Here is a 20,401-nt window from a genome sequence, read left to right as displayed (position 1 = left end):
AGGAGATAGGGCCCAGTGGGAAGTCTTTATATCACTGGAGGCAGGCCTTCCAAGGAGTTTAAAGGACACTGGGGCTCCCCCACCATTGACTGATGTGGGATGTTCTTCTGGCCAGTAGACTTTATTTCACCATGTTTTCCTTGTTGTATTGCCATAGGCTCAAAGTTGTGGCACCAGCTAGTTACAGACTAAAGTAACTAAAACCATGAGCCAAAAATAATCTTTTAAAAGTTGATTATCTTATGTATTTGCTATAATCATAATAAGCTGACTCAATATAGATTTCCTTCTCCTTTGGAGAGGAATTGTTTTTAGCTTTTCTCAAAATAATTGTGAACACTGAGAATAGAATGGCTGTAGAATATTTTAAGTAAGGAGGAACAGAGTTCAAACCTGTAATGCCTTATAATTTCTTAGGTTTTGTTTTAGTGATGACTGCCACCACCCACTCTTTTTTCAGTTATGCTATGGTTGCTGGAAGGTGACCGTGTTCTTCACAACTTGAGACAACCTCTTGCTTCTACAGTGTTGTCAGATAGGTCTTAATTGGGCCTCTTTGACAACTAGGGGCACCCTCCTTTATGCTTTTAGAGCTTTTTCTTTGCAGAGAGAACTATTAATGCTTTCTGTTGTGTTGTAACCTGTAGCATTCCCTCCTCTCCCTCTTTTTTTTTTTTTTTTGAGACAAAGGTGCTACAAGCAAGCCTAGAGCTCTTGTAGATCAGGCTGGCCTCAAACTCAGAAATCCACCTGCCTGTCTGCCTCGTGAGTGGTCAGATTAAAAGCAGGTGCCACCATGCCCTACTATTCCACAATGGCCTGCTCATCCACAATTTTTGAGAGGAAATTTTCAAACCTAACAGAGTAGAAGAAAGATTAATGTATTAGTTACTTTGCTTATTGTTATGATAAAATACCTGAAAAACAGTGTAATGGAGGAGGGGCTTATTTTGGCTCACAATTTGGGAGTAGCACCAGTAAAGTGCTTTCTGCCTCTACCTCCCAAATGCAGGGATTTTAGACTGGTGTTAGGTTCAGTTTGACAGGTTCTGGACCTCTATCTGTTGTTAGTAAGATAAAAGGGCCCTCTAAGGACCCTACCTGCTTGCATTATCATTCTGTTTTCCTTCTAATGCTGATAGCTTCTTACTTGTTTATTGCTTATGTTATCTCTGCAGTATTTTTTTGTTTTGTTTTGTTTCACTTTTATAGTGTAGATCTGTTCTCTTGCCTCAGCCTCTTGTGCTAGATTCCAGGTGAGAGCCACCTGGTTTAATTTAGCTATTTCCTTTGGTATCCTCAAGAAAGTTATAAAACGAAAGATGTGAGTGATTGGAGTGAGGTTTGTTTATTTATTTATTTATTTTGGATGCAGGGTTTCTCTGTGTAACAGCCCTGGATGTCCTGGAACTCACTCTCTGTGTAGATCAGGTTGGTCTCAAGCTCACAGAGATCTGCCTGCCTTCTACCTCCCAAATCCTGGGACTAAAGGCGTGTGCCACCACTGCCTGGTGAGTTATTTTTTATGACTATTTTTTTTGAGGATTAAGCCAAGTATCTTTTTTTATCACAATTTTGTATAAATTGAAAGTAGAGTGATATTTACTCTGTTCTGAGTATCTGAGTATCTGATATTAAATATATGCTCTGGGTTGATCACATAATACATGATGAATGGCTCTTCCAATCCAGTTATTCTTTATAGCAGGTGGGGAATTTAATTTTTTTGACTTATTTTCTGTGTATAAGTGTTTTTCCTGTATGTATGTGTGTTCATCACCAGTATCCCTGGTGTCTGCAGATGTCAAAAGGCCTCAGATCCCCTGGAACTCCAGTTTCAAATGATTGTGAGCTACCATGTGAGTGCTGGGATCCAAATCCAGGTCCTCTGGAAGAACAGTCAGTATAATGGTCTGTCCTATCCCTTTAAGAGACAAGCCATGCCCACTCCCCCCACCCCCTCCACCTAGGCAAGCTGATCTTCAACTTCCAACCTGAGTTCTTCCTTTCCACCTCTCTCCCAAAGAGGTAGTGGTTCTTTTCATCTCCCACCCATCATCCCCCATCCCCTCTCTCTCTCTGCTCTTCTCTCTTTTCCCTTTCCCCTCCATAACCCACTATCCACCATGACTGCTGCTTATTGTGGGACTGGCTGCTCCCTCTCAGTCTCTCACCCACCACACAGCTTCCTGCCTAGGACCCACTGGCCTTCATGGCCCCCAGGCCACTCGGGGCTGCCTTTGTGGCCCACCTGCTGCCCACTGCTGCCACTCAGTGTTTCTGCTGCTGTGCCCCTCGGAACAGCACCGTTTTATTTTTACCATTACAGTTAGTGCTCCAACTCCTGGGAAATTTGAAACAAAGTTTTATATCACTTTTGCTTATGTATATGTGAGGCTATGTGCTTGCATTAGTATTGGTGCGCACAGAGGCCAGAAGAGGGTCAGAAGTAGGGTCCCTGGAACTAGAATTAAAGGTCATTGTGAACTGTGCAACCTGGAAGTTGGGATCTGAACTCTTGATCCTCAAGAACAGTACACTCTTTCCAGCTGTATGGGAAACTTTTTACTCTGGTTAGACGCAACCAAGAAGATGATACTGAAATTGTAATAGGAATATTTGCTATAATTTTGAGCAAATAATTTTCTTTTTGTTTATGGAGACTACCTCCATTTAAAACTTAGATATTTTCTTACTGTTCCCTTAATCAGAACTAGTTTATAGTATGAAAAAGAAGAGTGGGGTTTGGTGATTTAGTCAAATAAAATTTGTCAGAGTAAGTCAATTATAAGGATTACTTTTTTGGGGGGACAGTTACAAAGAGATTTGGGTGCCAAGGATCCTACTGCTATGGTAAGTCTGCTTAATGCAGATACAACCTGGCATACCTATGGCTGTACAGAGTAATCCACAATTCTGGATCTCGAGCAGTGTGACAGTTAATGTTGCTTTGGGTACTTTTAATTTCTAAATCTCCTGATTTACATTTAAATGAACCATCCTAACATTTCATTAACATAACCTTGCTGTTTAAAAAATTGGCTATGAGTAGCATCCTAAGGATAGAAAAGCTTTGGAAGAGACTCATTTTAGGAGTGATGTTTCCATTCTGTTGTAAATGAACTTGTAATGTCTTGTGAGAATGTATATAGCTCTTTCCACAAAGAGGCAGTTTGCCAACAGTCAGCTCCTCTGGGTTCTGATGGAACTGTGCTGTATTTCTTTTCTTGCTTTTTCTTTCATACAGGTTGTTAGACAAGCAATTGAATCTCTTTCTGAATTTGTAGCGATATTTTGCTTTATAGACAAGATTACTATTTTTAAGGTAATGAAGATCGAATAACTGCATTTTAACTTTTTATTTCATTCCACTAAGTATAATTCCTCCTGGATAAAACTTAAGGTTGCTGTTGTTCATTAAGGCTGGCCAGCTCTAGCAGATTTTATAATAGATCTTGGAAAGGAGTACTCTCTAAGTTAATTGGAAAACTAGAAGCTGCCAAGAGCCTTAAAAGTTATTTGTTTAGCTATTCTAAACAATACCATTAATTGTAAATAACCAGGAGAATATGACTAAGATTAAGGCAGGAATTTTGTTCTTTGTAGGCTTTGGGAATATTTTCAAATGGGTTGCATAAATTCAGTTCTTCTTACACTACTGTGCCCTTTAGAAAGTACTTTGCCAGTACCTTGTGGAATATAAAAATGTTCAAGTATTGTTACCTTTAAATTTAAAACATGGAACACATTAAACTAGAGAAAATTAAGTTTAATAAAACAATTCAAAGGCTGTTGAGATAACATAAGTCAGCAGTTCTTAACCAGTGGGTCACAACCCCTTTGGGGGAGTCAGACAATCCTTTCACAGGGGTTGCAGATCGGATATTTACCATTACCATGGCAATAGCAAATTTGTAGTTATGAAGTAGCAACAAAAAACAATTTTATGGTTTGGATCACCACAGCATGAGGAACTGTATTAAAGGGTCACAGCATTAGGAAGGTTGACAACCACTGACATAAGTGAAAAGAACACTAGAAAGACCCTTTTGCTGCAGACACCATGTACCTTGTCATAGTGGTGGGTGGTGCTATCTATGTAGGCTGGTAGATGAGAAAAGGCATCAGTGGTCTTAATCAGGTGTAAGCCTCACTGACTTTACTAACATTCTGCCAAGAAAGATGTGCCCACTTGTGCAATAGCGGTGTGATGGTTATGAGTGTCACTAAGCACTTTTTGTTAGGTTCTGTGAGGCCCACCCCACAAGAGGAAACCCATGCACAGTACACTGAACTTGGTCAGAAATATGGGTTGGGAAGTTCTAGGTACTAGTGGGAGCTTGCTATAGTTTAGTTAAATTGATGTAGTGTAAAAGGGGCTCAAGGAATGACTTAGTGATTAAGAATGCATACTACTCTTGCAGAGGACCCACCCTTGGTTCTCACACCCAAATCAGATAGTTCTTGCAGCACCAGCTGTAGGGTCTCTAAAGCCTTTGGCTTCCAAGGGCACATGTACAGAAAGGGATTTGTAGGAAGCAGAGGGTTGACAGAGATAGGAAGGAAGAATAATTAGAATGTATTTTATACATGTATGAAATGTCAAAGAACAAATTTAATTAAAAAGAGACTTTAATTTTAGAGCTCAAAGGATGTAGAATATGGAATTCAACCTTAAGAATTATAAAAATTAAGTATTTTTGTTTATAGTTTTATGTGTATAAGTGTTTTGCTATATGTGCACCACATTCATGGAGTGCCTAGGGAAGTCAGAAAAGGACATCAGGTTGTTACAAGTAGTTGTGAACTGCTGTGTGTGCTGGGAACAGAACAAGAGTACTCTTAACTGCGCAGCTACCTCTCCAACTCTTAATTTTTTTATTACATTTATTTATTTATGTGTATTGTGTGTGTTTTGTGTGTGTGTGTGTGTGTGGGCACCTGTGAAGGTTAGAGAATGCTAGGGTGTTGTTGGTTCTCTCTAACATGTGGGTTGTGAGGATGGAATGTATATGCTTCAGGCTTTGCAGGAATCTGTCCGGCTCATCTATCTCACTGGCCCTCGGTTTTTGTTTTTCTTTGTGTGTGTGAGGACAGGAGATGATGTCTGATTCCTTGGAGCTGGAGTTAAAAGTGATTAAGAGCTGCCTGAGGTGGGTATTGGGTACTGTACTTGGGTCCTGCAAGAGCAGGTGCTCCAAACTGCTGAGCGATCTTTATCATCCTCTTTTCTTCTTGTAGATGAGAAAGTTGAAGTTCCAGAGAGAAGAAATGACTTCCCCAATGTCAGAAAATAAGTTAGTGGAAAAGCTAGTGCCAGAAGCTGGTGTTCTTCTGGATATTGTTCTTTGTAAATTTTAAAATCTATAATTTTGTTTGAGCCTCTTTCAATACTGGGCCGTCAAAGTCCTAACTTGGTTCTGTAGTTTAAGTTAATATTGCTTGATGTCACTTTTGTCAGGTGTGTGTGTATGTGTGTGTATGTATATACATTTATTTGTTGTGTATTTGTGTAGATGTATGCGCCATGGTATACATGTGGAAGTCAGAGAACACAACTTTGAAGGACCAAGTAGCGTTCTCTCCTTTTTACTGTTAGGACCTGAGGGTTGAACTCTGGCTGTCAGACTTGGTGTCAGCCTTTATTTGCTGATCCATTTAGCTGGCTGCTTGGCAGGGTTTTTGATTAAAGATGTTGCTTGTATAAGATAAAGAAAATAGGCCATGAATTTGAAAGAGAGAAATGGGGGCGGGTAGAGGTGTGGTTTGGGGAGTAATACATGGGAGAGTTTGGAGGGGATAGCAGGTATTTCCTTGGACTGCTAGCTCCCAAATAATGATACGGAGACTATTAATTATGAAAGCTTGGCCTTGGCTAAGGGTTGTTCTCAACTAGCTCTTAAAACTTAAATTAACCTGTGTATATTAATCTACATTCTGCCATGTGACTTGTTATCTCTGCTCAGTACTGTGCATCCCACTTCATCTGAGTCTGACTGGTGAATCCCATCTGTCTTCTCCCCAGAGTTGCTGTCTCCATCTGGAAGTCCCACCTAGTCTGTGATAATTGCATGGAGTCGATCAGTTGGGCATATCTTTTTGAGTTGGTCTGTTCTGCCCATCCTCCACTTGGGGAGGCCAGGTGTCATTTTCATTCATTGTGTTTATAGTTTATAGTTCACCTTTGTGTTGTGTTTTTGAAAGTAGCAGAGCCTGAACTTTCTCAGTGGAGCTCACTCTTATCTTAACACATGGGAAGCCCTGGGGCTCTGAAGCAGGAAAACAAAAAATTCAGAAGATTTTTTTGTTTGTTTGTTGTTTTTAGACTGCTCAAGTTAGACACTGTCAACTCAGTATTTAGGATGTCCTTGTGATCATCCTCCTGCCTCAACCAAGTGTTCATATTACAGGCATAGACCACCATTTCTACCTTGTTAAAACAGTTTAATTTGGGGGCTGGAGCACTTGCTGCTCTTCTGAGGATTGGGTTTTTGGTACCTATATGGCAGCTTATCCAGTTCCAGGCTGTCCAATGCTCTCTTCTGACTTCATGGGCACTCTGCATGTATGAGATGTGCATACATGCATAAAGGCAAAATAAAACATAAAAAAAATCTTAAATTAATTTCAGCGTAGGTGTGTTGGTACACACTTTTAATCTCAGCACATCAAAGGCAGAGGTAGGTTGATCTCGATGAGTTCCAGGCCAGCCACGGCTACATAGTGAGGCCCTGTCTCAAGTAACATAAAGCCTTAAACCCTGTAACTTTTTTTTTTTTAATTGGCTTCCCAGTATCTGGAAAGCATTTTATTTCAGAAAAATTAGAAGCATTTCTTTGGGAAAGTGAATTGTCGTCAGTGGTAGAGTAACCGTCTCAACTGTGTCAGGTTCTGAGCTTAGTTCCAAGCACTACCACTCTCTCCCCAAAAAGTAAATTAAATTGTGTTGTGCTTGCTCAGTAATTGGGAGTTGCTCTAAATGCCCATTTAGAACTGGTTTTATTTAATCACAGGGTCTAGCCCTCTAATCCTGAAAGGTTGTCTTATTTGTACTGAAGCAGTCTCTTTGAAATGTTAGGAAACTGGGATTCACAGGGTAAATAATTTCTTCTGAAATGTCTTATCTGTGACATTTGATGACATTTACTTGAGCTGTTAGCAGTCTTTAACAACTTAGACCCTCCCAACTCTTAAGGCTTACTGACTAGTGGACAAATAACCTTTAAAGACCAAAGTGTGTGTGTGTGTGTGTGTGTGTGTGTATGCTGGCCATAATGTAAGCATGGAGAAGAAATTCCTTGGAAACTGCATTTTGTGTTGTTAAATTAGGCAAGTCCACTTTTTTCATTCCCATTATGTGATTCAGCATTTTATTGATGCTTAGATAACTAAAGTGAAATGCCGAAACTTTGGAAATTTAACATTAATAATTATGCTTATTATAAAATCAGAATCCATTTGCAAATTGTATCTTTGGGTTTCTTGACCTTTTCCTAATTTTATGGAATATGCCTCACTATCAGTTAGTCTGATATTTACTTAATATTAGTTGAAGTTATGTTGTTTTGTGATAAAGTACTACAGAGGTCACAGGTGTCAGATCCAGTGGGGTTGGAGCTAGAGTTGTAAGCTGTCAGATGTGAGTGCTGGTGATTGAATTTGGTCCTCTGGTGCTGACTTCAAACTTACAGAGATCCACCTGCTTCTTCCTCCCAAATACTGGGATTATATGCATGAACCACCACCAAAGCAGTATGGTGATGCTATTCTGAGCCATCCGTATAGCCCCAGAGTAATGTTTTATCTTTCCTAGTGTATCATGACAAGAGATACAAATTTTGATCATTTGGTTAAGTGTGTATGTTTCATGTTTATTTTTGGTAAGGTAAAGTTAATGCTTTCTTCCTTTGTCATAAATAATCTGGATTTCTATGACACCATGTAGTTATTCAGTATTCCAGTTAGTATCCATCTACTTGGTTTAGGATTTATTTATTTAATCTCAGCAGAGGCATAACACCAGGTGAATCTCTTGAGTTTGGGGTCAGCCTGGTTTACATAGCAAGATCCAGGCCAGCCAGGGCTACATAATGTCTCAACCCTCTCTCATTAAAAAAAAAAATTTTTTTTGTGTGTATGTCTGTCTGTGGTTTTGTGCAAGTGGGTGCAAACTGCCTGTGGAGGTCAGAGGCATTGGATTCCCCTGGACCTGGAGTTCTGGGCAGTTGTGAGCCACCTGAATTTGGGTCCTTACAGGAGTAGAGCTGTCTCTTCAGCCAAATGCTTTAGTGTTCTTGATTCTTCCGTGAATCATCTATGCCTATGGGTGTTCCTAAATGTTCATTTCCCCTTTTCTTACCTTTTTAAAGTTTTTGTTATTTTGTAACAGGCTTTTATTCCTTAGCTTAGATTGATCTTTAATTTGTGATCTTTCTTCCTATGTTTTCTGAGTGCTGGGTAAGTTATATGCTTGGCCTAAGTGGTGTTTTTATTTAAATACTTTTTTTGTATTCATTAGGTCTTTTGTTTGGAAGAATTTTCCTGTAATTCATATTAACAGCCTATATCATCTAGAGGATCACAATCTGTTTTATCTAATTAAATCTGTAGAAAAGCTTTGTGAAAAAGATACTGGTTGATAGTTTTTTTTTTTGTATAAATGATACAAGTTTAAAGTAGTTAAGGTGACTAAGTGTGCTCTTGGATCTTGTTGTCCTCATTTATCATGTAAAGAGTTTAATTTTGTTAATTGTGAAGATAACTTTTTTCCCTGAGTGACCGCATAGTTCCGTAATATTAGAAAATACATCTAGGGGCCTGGTGGTGGTAGTGCTTTAGATTGCCTGGAGCTGGAGTTACAGATTCTAGGAACCAAATCTGGGGCCTTTGGAAGGGCAGCCAGTGCTTTTAACTATAAGCTGTGAACCATTTCATTAGTGGATTGAGATTTCCTCCTTCCCTTCCTCCTTTTCTTTTGACAGGGTACTCACTATGTAGTTCTAGGGTATTCACTATAGATCAGGCTGGCCTTGAATTTACAGAAATCCGTCAGCCTCTGCTTCCTGAGTGGGGGAATTAAATGTGTGTGCTGACACACCTGTCTGGATTGAGGTTCCTTAATATATAGTGATTTTTTTTTTTGAGGCAGGGTTTCTCTGTGGCTTTGGAGCCTGTCGTGAACTAGTTCTTGTAGACCAGGCTGGCCTGAACTCACAGAGATCCTCCTGCCTCTGCCTCCTGAGTGCTGGAATTAAAGGTGTGTGCCACCACTGCCTGGCCTATGTATAGTGAATTTGTATTGGACAAATTTTGTTTTTGTTTTCAGTGCTTACTTACAGGTATTTATCATTAGTATATATAAAAGCTACATTTTTCAGCTCTGTCTGACTTTGTAAACAACGAGAATATCAGTGGGTGCTTTTCATAGTTGTAGTGATAGTAGAGCATGTCTTGAAAGAAAAACATGCATGACCAGTACTTCTTGGAAGTAGTTATCAGGACTTGTTATCTGCATGGTAGTGTGTTTAAGGTACACTGTTTATCTGCATGAAGCTACTGAACACTTTTCTTTCTTTTGAGGAAGGGTTTCTCTTTGTAGCCCTGACTGTTAATGGAACTTACTCTGTAGAACAGCTGGCCTTGAACTCAGAGACTCTTGCCTCTGCCTCCTGAGTGCTGGGATTAAAGGGCCAACACAGCCCGGTTTACTAACCGCCTTTATTTAGCGACTTGTCTGAATTGAGTTATTTCATAAGTGTAAAATAATACTATATTTTGAATACTTGGTGCCTAAATAAGACATCTCTAATTAAAAATATATTGATTACATATTGAAATATTTTGGGTTAAACAAAGTACATTATTAAAATCTGTTTCTTTTAAAATGTTTTCACTGTGGCTACTAGAAAGTTTTAAGTTACATAAATGGTTCACGTTATATTTTTGTGGCATATTGATTCTTTGAAATTGCTAAAGGTATCCATGATATTAAATAGGATTTATTCTCCAGGTTATTAAACCCAGGTTAAATATTCAGAACAGGGAATGGAGCAATGCTCAGTGGTTAGAGTACTTGTTGCTCTTAATAGAGGACCCTGGTTCCATGCCTAGCATCTACATGGTGGATTGTAGCCATTCATGTAATTTTAGTTCTGGAGGATCTGATGCCCTTTTTTGACCTCTTTGGGCTCCTGGCATGCATATGGTGCACAGACATATGTAGATAAATCAACACTTAACACATAAAATACTTTAAAGCAATAATGAAGTGAGGTATACCTTTGGGGATACTGCAGTAGATACGGGGGAAAACTAATAGAAAATGTTGCTGTATTAGTTTCTGAAAAAATTCCTCCCTCCTTGCCTCCCTGCCTCCCTGCCTCCCTGCCTCCCTGCCTCCCTGCCTGCCTCCCTCCCTCCCTCAATCTTGATCAGGGTCTCACTCTATAGCCTTGGGCCTGGAACTCGTTATGTAGAACAGCCTGACTTCAAACTCATAGAGATTTGATAGCTCTGCCTACCCAGTGCTGGGATTAAAAGCGTGCGTCATCAGGCTTGGCAGAAATTTCTTTTAAAATACCCTTCACGTTAGCTTCTCATGCTGTACCAATGCTGGACTGGAAAAACTGGAACTAGAAATATCTTGGTATCAGAGAAGCCAAACTTTAGGTATTCTATGTGCTCAGGATTATCCCTTAGTGTTTGTAAGCATGAAATTATTATGTGTAAGAGGTCCTTTGCAGGTTAGTTATAATTATCTCATCTTGTGAATGCTGCTTTACTGATAGGAAAGTCTTTGTTAGAAGTTTATTATGTATTTTATGTTTCTGTTTGACATTTGCTTGATTTTGGCTTTTTGTTTCTTAGAAATGACTGCCGTCCACACTGGCAACATAAACTTCAAATGGGACCCCAAAAGTCTAGAGATCAGGACTCTGGCTGTTGAAAGACTGTTGGAGCCTCTTGTTACACAGGTAAGAATCTGGAAACACAAATGCATAGCTGTTCAAACATTGTTTTGCAATAGGCCTGGCTAACAGACTCATGACCAAGGTTGTTAGCTCAGAGTCTTACTTGAATTGATTGAGCTTGGTTAGTTTGATTTGGTTTCATTACTAGCTGAATATCAACACATTTATTTATTTAAAATTATTTATTTTTAGCCGGGCGGTGGTGGCGCACGCCTATAATCCCAGCACTCGGGAGGCAGAGTCAGGCGGATCTCTGTGAGTTCGAGGCCAGCCTGGTCTACAGAGTGAGTTCCAGGACAGGCTCCAAAACCACAGAGAAACCCTGTCTCGAAAAACAAAAAAAAACAAAAAAAAACAAAAAAAAAAAATTATTTATTTTTATTTTGTGCATTGGTGTTTTGCCTGCATGTATGTCTGTGTGAGGGTGTCAGATCTTGGAGTTACAGTTGTTGGTTGTCATGTAGATGCTGGGAATTGAACCTGGGTCATCTGGAAGAGCAGTCAGTACTCTTAACTGTTGAGCCATCTCTCAGCCCCACATATATGTATTTAATTCTTTTTGTTACTGTTTTTGAGACAGGATTTTATATCACCAAGACTGGTATCAAAATTCCTTAAGTAGCTGAGGCTGAACTTAAATTCTCCTGATCCCTGTCTTTACTTCATCAATACTGCTTGGATTAGAGCTATGTGAACCATACCTGGCTATAGTTAATTCTTTAGACTACAGTTGCTACCATTTTCTAAAGTCTTATTGCTGATAGTAAAGGTTATTAGTATGTGGCACAAATGTCCAAATATTTGTGCTTTTCTTCACCCTCCGTTGGAGAGGAAATGCAAGGAAGATGGGACTTGATTGTTACAGTTCCTCATTTAGCTTAATGCACCCTTCGTTGTGTAGGATTAGTTGGCAGGTAATTGAATTTAAAGGTGTAGGCTTGGTATATTCTGTTACAATACATGTATCAATGTGATGGCGTTTATTAACTTAGCAGCTAGCTATGTATCTTTCTTCTTTTGTATATATTAGGGGAGAGAGAAAATGAGAATGGCATTTACTGTCTTTAAAAATTGCCTTCCAAGGGCTGGAGAAATGGCTCAGCCATTACAGGCTAGGCTCACAACCAAAAATTGCCTTCCAAGTCATAAACTGTTATTTTATGTGTCTATATGTAGCTGTGTGGGGGTTAGGTAGAATATTTGCTTTCTTGAACCCAGTATATACTGTATCTTTCAGGTCTTGTGTTGGCAGATTTATACTGTAACAAATCTTTAATCATCCTCAACCTACAGATCATCTGGCATATTAAACTTATTAATGATGCCTAAAGTTCTGAAACTTTAAGCGTCATTACAGTAGGTTTCTGTGGGCAATCTTTCTTTTCTTTATTAAGGACCTTTACTAATTAATGCTAAGATTTGTGTTAATAAGCTTGAACAGCCTTCAGAAGTAAGTTATCTTTTGCAGACTGGTGACAATGACAATGTAGCCATCTGATAAAGCTAAATTCATTGTTCAACTTGTTCTAGAAATTCTTCACTAAAAAAGGCATTGTACTTATCAGTAATGTTAGTTTTAGTCTGTAAAGTCGCTCTAAAACCTAATGATTAAGAAATTAAAATATGCATTGCATTTCTTATCTTGCATATTAAAAAATAAATTATTTTGGAAACTAAATGTAGCATCGTTTTTCTGTTCTCCAATCTGGAAAGTATTGTGCTATTTCACACTTAGCAAGCTTTCTAAGTGTAGTGCCTTCCTTCCTAATGGATTGAGGCTTGCTGTCTTTAGAGATATTAGCCTGTTACTTTTCACTTTAAATAATTATTCTTTTTTAAAAAAATTTAACTCTTAGGTGACAACCCTGGTAAACACCAACAGTAAAGGGCCCTCTAATAAAAAGAGAGGTCGTTCCAAGAAGGCCCATGTTTTGGCTGCATCTGTTGAACAAGCAACTGAGAATTTCTTGGAAAAGGGGGATAAAATTGCAAAAGAGAGTCAGTTTCTCAAGGAGGAGCTTGTGGCTGCTGTAGAAGATGTTCGAAAACAAGGTAGGTCAATACTTGCTGTACATATGAAGAGATACAGGTCTTTCTAGAAACTCAGTAAAATTTAAAAATTACATTTGTTTATATCTGTACACATACTTGTGTTTGTATTCAGCATGCATGTAGAGGTCAGGACGACTTGTGGGAGTCAGGTTTTTTGTTGTTTTTTTTTGTTTTAAACTGTGTGTGTGTTGGGGATTGAACTTAGGTTGTCAGGCTTGGCAGCATCTGCCTTGACTGATTGAGCCATCTCGCTGGCCGTAACCAGCCTTTATTTCTTATGGGTTATTCACCTGGGGAAAGTTGGCTGCTGTGCCATAAGAATACTCTGGAAGTTCTGCAGTGAGGAGGTAACGTTCTACTGTCAAAAGCCTTCAGCATACGTCCCCAAGCATGTGAGTAAACTTTGGAAACAGAGATCCATGTGTATTCAAATTTGAAGCTACCCTTGTGTTTTGGATGATTTATTAGCCAGCAGAAGAATATGAATTCCTTTCTCTAGAAGGTCTTTATTGGTTCTAAGCCCTGATGTGACTTGTTTTACTAGTATATTAAATAAATGCTTATCTAAGGAAATGCCTTTTGGTATCTATGGAAACATCTGGTTCCTAAAGGTAGTTTAGATGTGTTTGCTCTGCATCAGTGTTGACTACTTTTGATTAGATAGGAGTTTCTAGATTTTTTTTTTTTTTTAAGTAAAGGACCAGGTAACATTTTAGCCTTATTGGCCATAGAATTTGTGCTGAAACTGTTCAGTCCTGCTGTTGAGTTGGGAAAGAAACTATGGAGAATGTATGCACAAATGTACAAAGGTATGATCTAATAAAATTTATGAAAGCAGAAGTATTCTGTTTTGAAATGCAAAATATAGTTTTATAATTCCTTTTTTTTTTAAAGATTATTTATTATATACACATAGTGTTCGGCCTCCATGTATGCCTGCAGGCCAGAAGAGGGCACCAGATCTCATTACAGATGGTTGTGAGCCACCATGTGGTTGCTGGGATTTGAACTCAGGACCTCTGGAAGTGCTCTTAACCTCTGAGCCATCTCTCCAGCCCCTAGTTTTATAATTCTAATCTAAGATTTTTCTACACTGTTTAATAATATAAGTTTGTTATATTCAAAGAAGTATTTGTTTATATATTTATAATATTTTTGAATTTGAAGTCAGACCTTTTGTGTTAGGGGCTTGTGTGTGCCCTGTGCTTTCTTTTCTGTGCAACCATGACTAATGAATGCATATAGTTTCATACCATAATTTTCTTTTTGTATTAGTCTGTTATATAAATAATGTGTATGAAAATTTGGGTACCTTAAAATACCACTTAATGCTGTACGTGTGTCAGAAACATCCACATTCATAAAACTCAGGTCCATTTTTCCTTCAGGGTAACAAAATGATCAGGCGAGCCTCCCATGGCAAATGGGAGCCAGTTATCAATTTCAGGACTTTTAACTCCTATGATCTAGGGTTCCATTATAATGTCAGTCTACTTAAACTAGGTGCTGAACCTTAAACAGACTGAAGCATATTGCTGCTTCTCATATGTGCCCTTTCTTTGATTAGGTCAGTCCTAGCTTTGAGTGGTGTTTTTTTCCTAGTTCTTATTATAGTGATAATTAAATGGATTGCCCTCCTCTTTCCAGTTTATTTTGTAGTCTGCTGGTCTTTCTCTGTGGTACTTAAACATGGTACCTGGTTTGTGATAGGTACATGTTTTAGGGTAATTAACTGTTTCCTAAAGAGTACAGTGTGAGTCTGTATTTCCTTTCTCAAAATTTAAGTGTGTTTTACTTCTCTTTGACAAGTAGGAATGTTTTCATGTAGGTGGAGACTCAAAGAGTTGATACAGTGCACATGGTGTGAGAGTCATCATCCTTCCAGTATTTTTAGTATGTTCACAGGGTTAAGCAACCATCGTCCTAAGTTCAGAGCATTTTTGTTACCCCCAAAGTCACCTTTTACTCATCATTAATCACTGATGTCTTTTATATACAGTAGGTTCCTTTTCTTTTTAATTTTTAAAGACGGAGGTCTTGCTACTTAGGTCAGGCTTGCCTGGTACATGGATCATTTTGCCTTGTTTTCCCAAATTATCATAAGTGTGTGCTGTCATGCCTGCCCCCATACATATGTATTTCAATAGTTCATACAGAGGAGGGCTGCCTCTGGTTATCTTAAGTGTATTTAATGAGTCCTTGAATAATTAGAGTTCTGACTAGTAAAAGAAGGCACTTAGCTGCCTAAAGGACATTCACCTGACAGATGAGATGATTTAAGTCATTAGAAATGGAGAGCCAGGCTGAGCTGGTGCACACCTTTAATCTCAGCACTTGGGAGGCAGAGACAGGCGGAGCTCTGAGTTTAGGCCAGCCTGGGCTACAGAGTGAGTTCCAGGATGAGCCAGGGCTACACAGTGAACCATTGTCTCACAAAAGGGAGGTTTCAAAAACAGGGCAGTGATGTTAAATTGGATATGGGGAAATGAGGAATAGTTTCTGTATTAATTGCTTTGTCTCAGTTGTTATAAGAAAATACCTGACAAATGAAACATAAGGAAGCTATTTTTGGCTAAGAGTTGCAAGGAATACTGTATAGCCTGGTGAGCCAAGGTGTGTTAGCAGGACAGAGGTGTGTGGTCTGATTGCTCCTCTAGTCAGGAAGCAGAGAGTTACGAATATTCTCAGTTAACCTAGTCTAGATAATCCCACATATATATGCCTAGAAATTTGTTTCCATGAGTCTAAATCTGAACAAATTGTTACTCAAGATAACTATTACATACCTTCTATTGGAATAGGATTTTACTTGATGGTTGTTGTGAGGCTTGCCTCTTAGAAAGGTTAGGCAAGAAGATTGAAAGTCACACCTGGGCTACATGTCAGCCCTTATCCTTAAAAAAAAGAAAGAGAACAACAACAACAACAAAAAACCCACCAAGCTAAAACAGCAGGGCTTGTAGTATTGGGTCTCATCAGCATTTTGTTTCAAAAGCTGATGATAGGGGCTTGCTCTAATACCAGCAGCTTCGTCCCTGCTGCTCATGCATACACCTGTGTGAAGACTAAAAGAAGCAGAGGCACACCTTTATACAATCTTGCATTGTTTCCAATAACATTTTTTCCCCCCAGGAAAGAGGCCAAGTCTAGCATGGGCAGCTTTGTCTTGGGTGGGGGGGGGGGCACCAACAAAAAAACAGAAAGAACATAAAAGAGGGTTCAAGTTAATACATGATTGAGTAAAAGCAAATCTTCTAGGAAGAATGTATGTTAGAAAAAGACTGAATGGGGCCGACTGGTTGACTGTGTGTTCCTCTGATGGGGAAGACATTGTTTTAGGAGTGTTCTTAGTTTTTTAGTTGCTCTACAGACACCATGACTAAGAGCTTACAGAAGGACATGCATGTTTATTGGGGCTTAAAGTTTCAGAGGGCTAGTTAAGAGTCCATAATGATCTTGCTTGGGAGCATAGAGGCAGGCAGGCATGGTGCTGGAGCAGTAGTGGAAAGATTAGAGAAACACTGGGAATGGTGTGAACTTTTGAAACCTCAAAGCCCATCCCTAGGGACACTTCTCATTGAAACAGCTCCACCAACTGGGACCAAACATTCAAATATATGAGCCTATAGAGGCAATTCTCATTCATATCACCAAAGCAGAAAGGCTGTTTTTCTTTTTCTTTATGTTTTGTTGTAGAGTTTATAATTAGGACACACGGGCTCGAAATGTAAATTAATAGAATGAATATAGAAAGAATGATGAGAAGATAAATACCAGGTTACTAATCTTCCTTAATGTGTTAGAACATTGGATCTTGAAATTGAGAAGAAAAAGGGAATGTCAATCCAGCGAAGTAGGAGCACATGCAGATTGTGCTTGGAGAATGTTGAGGCTTGTGCTGCAGGACAGTGTTAATAGAGCACTGGAGACAGGAAAGGTTAGGAGAGTCTGGAGGTTTGGCTTGTATGCGCAAGCAAGGTCCTGGGTTTGATCTCAGAAGACATTCCTCCCCCTAATTGGTCTAGGAGATTACTATGTTCTGTGGGTTTTTTGTTTTCAGGCCCAGGCTAGTCTTGATTTTATTCTTCAATTCAGTCTCTCACTTTTGTGCATGTTATTACCCTTTCTTTCTCTTGGACAATTTTTGATAATTGTTCTTATTGTATATAGTTTTGTATTAGGCTTAGAACTTTCTTATTTAGACAAAAAGGGGAAATGTTGTGGGAATTCATTCCACCAGTAGCTTTGGGGTACTGGCCTTAAGGTGTGTCTTGTCTGTGGACATGATCTGTTAAGAGAGACAGGTCGGTTTACACGAGCTCTTGGATTGTAAAGACTGGATCAGGCCGACTGAAGCAGCCTGTGGCTGGTTCCCAGCTTCCTTGGTCCCAGCTCTGTGGTTCTTGCTACAGGTGTGCTCTTGGCTTAGGGCACTATTTAAGGAGTGGCTTGGAATGCCAGGTGTGGAAGGGAAGAACTTTAAGGGAATGATGTAGGATCACAGGATTCTATTGTTGGGACAGGTTCGCAGCTTCCCATATGCTCCAGTACATAAGTGATACAGAGCTCACTCCCTCAGGAAGCAGCTCTTTCCAGTATTGGTTTGTGTTTATTTTTTAAAACTTTTTCTTTTAAATTTAAATTGAAATGTTTTCTTTAATTTTAAGAAATTCTACCATCTGGGCAACATCAAATATAAGGAAAAGAGGTGGTGCATGGGGGAGTAATCTTTGAGCTTTGTTCTCCCGGGGAGGTTGAAGAGGTTGAGAGATGGGAGAGTCTAGAGGCAGGACTCTAAGCCTGGACAAGTTGTCACTGCTGTATGCTAACAAGGGGATGGAGGGAAAAATGTAAAGGAATAAGTTTTCATGCGTGTTAACGTGTGCAAATAACTGTTCTTTTAATAGATAAACTAAGGGAGTCGGTACATGAAATACTATGTCATTTATTTTCTTGTGACCTGAATCATTTTAGGAACACGTTGAGGCAATGGTGGGTGCTAAGAACTGAGGCAAATTATTTAAATTTGAAAGTATTTGTTCCAGGAACTTGGGATGTAGCTTAGTTGGTAGAGTGCTTGCTTAGCATGTTTGAGACCCTGGGTTTGATCTCAACGTCATATAAAACCAGGCAGAGTGGCATTCCCCTGTAATTTCATTACTCAGTAGGTGGAGACAGGAAGTTCTAGGTCATGCTTAGCTACATAGTGAGTTCAAAGCCAGCCTGGGATACATGAGAATTTCTCTGAACAAAAAAGAAAAGGGAGAAAAAAACCCCTCATCTCAGCATAGAGCCATTTGCATTCAGCGCTGCCAATTTTTAGTCAAGTTAGCATTGCTTGACAATATTTGGTCCAGTAATTTAGTTATACTCACAACAGTCAATTAATAGGCTGCCTTATTTTAACTTTTTTTTGTTACATCTGTAGATTTTATATATCTACTGCCAAGGTACAAGGACTTGTTCATTTTTTTTTCAAAGATCTCATCTACTTCTTGATATTCACTCATATACCTCTCCTCCTTCCTGAATCACTTTGTAATTCTGTCCTTTTAAGGCTGTTACATTCATCTTTTGAGATTGGCTTTTTCTCCACTGAGAATGATGTCTGATTTGAAGGTCTATGTAATAATTGTTTAAACTTTTAACGGCTATTCTGTAGAATGGTTATGACTTACCATGGGAAAGTAGAGATGCCTCTTGCATTTTATCCTCTTAACAGTTTTATTGTTTTGTTCATAAAGTTTTGTTTTATTTTAATTATGAACATATACGTATATGTCTGTATTTATGTATGTGTATATATATGTGGGTCTAGGTGCACTTGAAGGCCAGATGATGGGTGCTCTGGAGCTGGAATTACAGGAAGTTTTGAGCTGCCTTATATGAGTGCTGGTAACCAAAACTGGGTCATCTGCTAGAGAAATCTGCAGTCTCAACCATTGAATCATTTTCCAGTCTTTTAACATTTTCTCCCCTACAGTAAAACTTTAATTTTGATTAAGTCTACTGTATTGGTTTCCCATACCATTTATGAATATAAATTCTTCATGAAGATTTTTATGTTTTCTTTTAAAAATTTTCATTATCATTTTATCCTTCCATCTGTTTGTCTCATCTCTCTCCCTCCCCTCCCCTCCCCTCCCCTCCCCTCCCCTCCCCTCCCCTCCCCTCCCCTCCCTCTGTCTCTCTCTCTCTGTGTCTCTGTCTCTCTCTCTGTGTCTCTGTCTCTGTGTCTCTCTCTGTGTCTCTCTCTCTCTCTCTCTCTCTCTCTCTCTCTCTCTCTCTCTCTCTCTCATTGGGGGTGTTGAGACAGGTTTCTGTCCTGGAACTTACTATGTAGATCAGGTTGGCTTTGAATTCACAGAGCTTCCCCCTGCTGGGATTAAAAGTGTGTGCCACTATATCCAGCTACTTTTAGACTATGTATTTAAACTTGAGCTGTTTGGATTGTATTTTTTTTTCTTAAATCAGGTTTAGTGTTTAGGTCACTTTCTCCTCCCCTTTTGCCTGTAAAGAACCCAGTTGCGCCAGCATTGTTTGTTGGAAATGTTGTCTTCTCTCAATTGAATTAATTTTGCACATTTGTTAACAATCTGTTGATTGTTCTTGTGTGGAGTAGATCTGGGTTCTGTGTTTCCTTCCATTGATGTATGAGTCTTCATTTCCCTTTGGCCAGTTCCACACAGCCTTGGTTGTATAGCTTAATTATTATTATTATTTTTTTAATTCTTTGACTGAAAAAGAAGTAACTTGTGGGAGGAAAATTTTATTTCACCTCACAGTTCCTGGGGTAGACTGCTCACGGCTGTGGTAGTGGACTCTTCTGCCATCTGGGTGGATCAGGAACAGATGAGTGCTGGTGCAAAGCTGCCTTCCTCCAGCCCTTAACATTCCTGGAAAAAACTCTTATTTGTATCATAGAGGTCTTGGGGATACAACTTAAATTTAGCAATAATTATAAATATTTAATTAAAATTCAGCTGGGAGGTGATGGTGCACTCTTAAATCCCAGCACTATGGAGACAGGCAGGTGGATCTTTGAGTTAGAGGCCAGCCTGGTCTACAGAGAAAGTTCCAAGTCTGTTACTACACAGTGAAACCTGTTTGAAAAAAAATCAACCAACTAACCAAATAAATATATGTGTGTATATATTATATTTATTATTATTATTATTTTTAGTTTTTCGAGACAGGGTTTCTCTGTAGCTTTGGAGCCTGTTCTGGCACTAGCTCTTGTAGACCAGGCTGGCCTCGAACTCACAGAGATCCACCTGCCTCTGTCTCCCGAGTGCTGGGATTAAAGGCGTGTGCCACCATCGCCCGGCATAACATATTTATTATGTATTATTATATATTATGGGGCTTTGTTCATGCTA

At 39.1% G+C, this 20,401-nt stretch overlaps 1 protein-coding gene across 1 annotated transcript in view; it reads left to right on the top strand.

Moving 5' to 3' along the window:
• Window positions 1-20,401, top strand: part of LOC121453178 (catenin alpha-1) — a 135,445-nt gene that overhangs the window by 15,682 nt on the left and 99,362 nt on the right. The window contains exons 2-3 of the mRNA XM_041659708.1: window positions 10,867-10,973; window positions 12,827-13,022. Of these exons, the coding sequence (XP_041515642.1) occupies window positions 10,869-10,973; window positions 12,827-13,022 (301 nt within the window). The 5' untranslated portion in view covers window positions 10,867-10,868. The remainder of the gene's footprint in view (window positions 1-10,866; window positions 10,974-12,826; window positions 13,023-20,401) is intronic.

This window comes from Microtus oregoni, unplaced genomic scaffold (genome assembly GCF_018167655.1).
Source record: "Microtus oregoni isolate MIOR12 unplaced genomic scaffold, Mior012 000011F_ref0000422, whole genome shotgun sequence".
NCBI classification, from domain to species: domain Eukaryota; kingdom Metazoa; phylum Chordata; class Mammalia; order Rodentia; family Cricetidae; genus Microtus; species Microtus oregoni.
The sequence above is the reverse complement of the archived record's forward strand: the minus strand, read 5'-3'. Positions and strand labels throughout refer to the sequence as shown.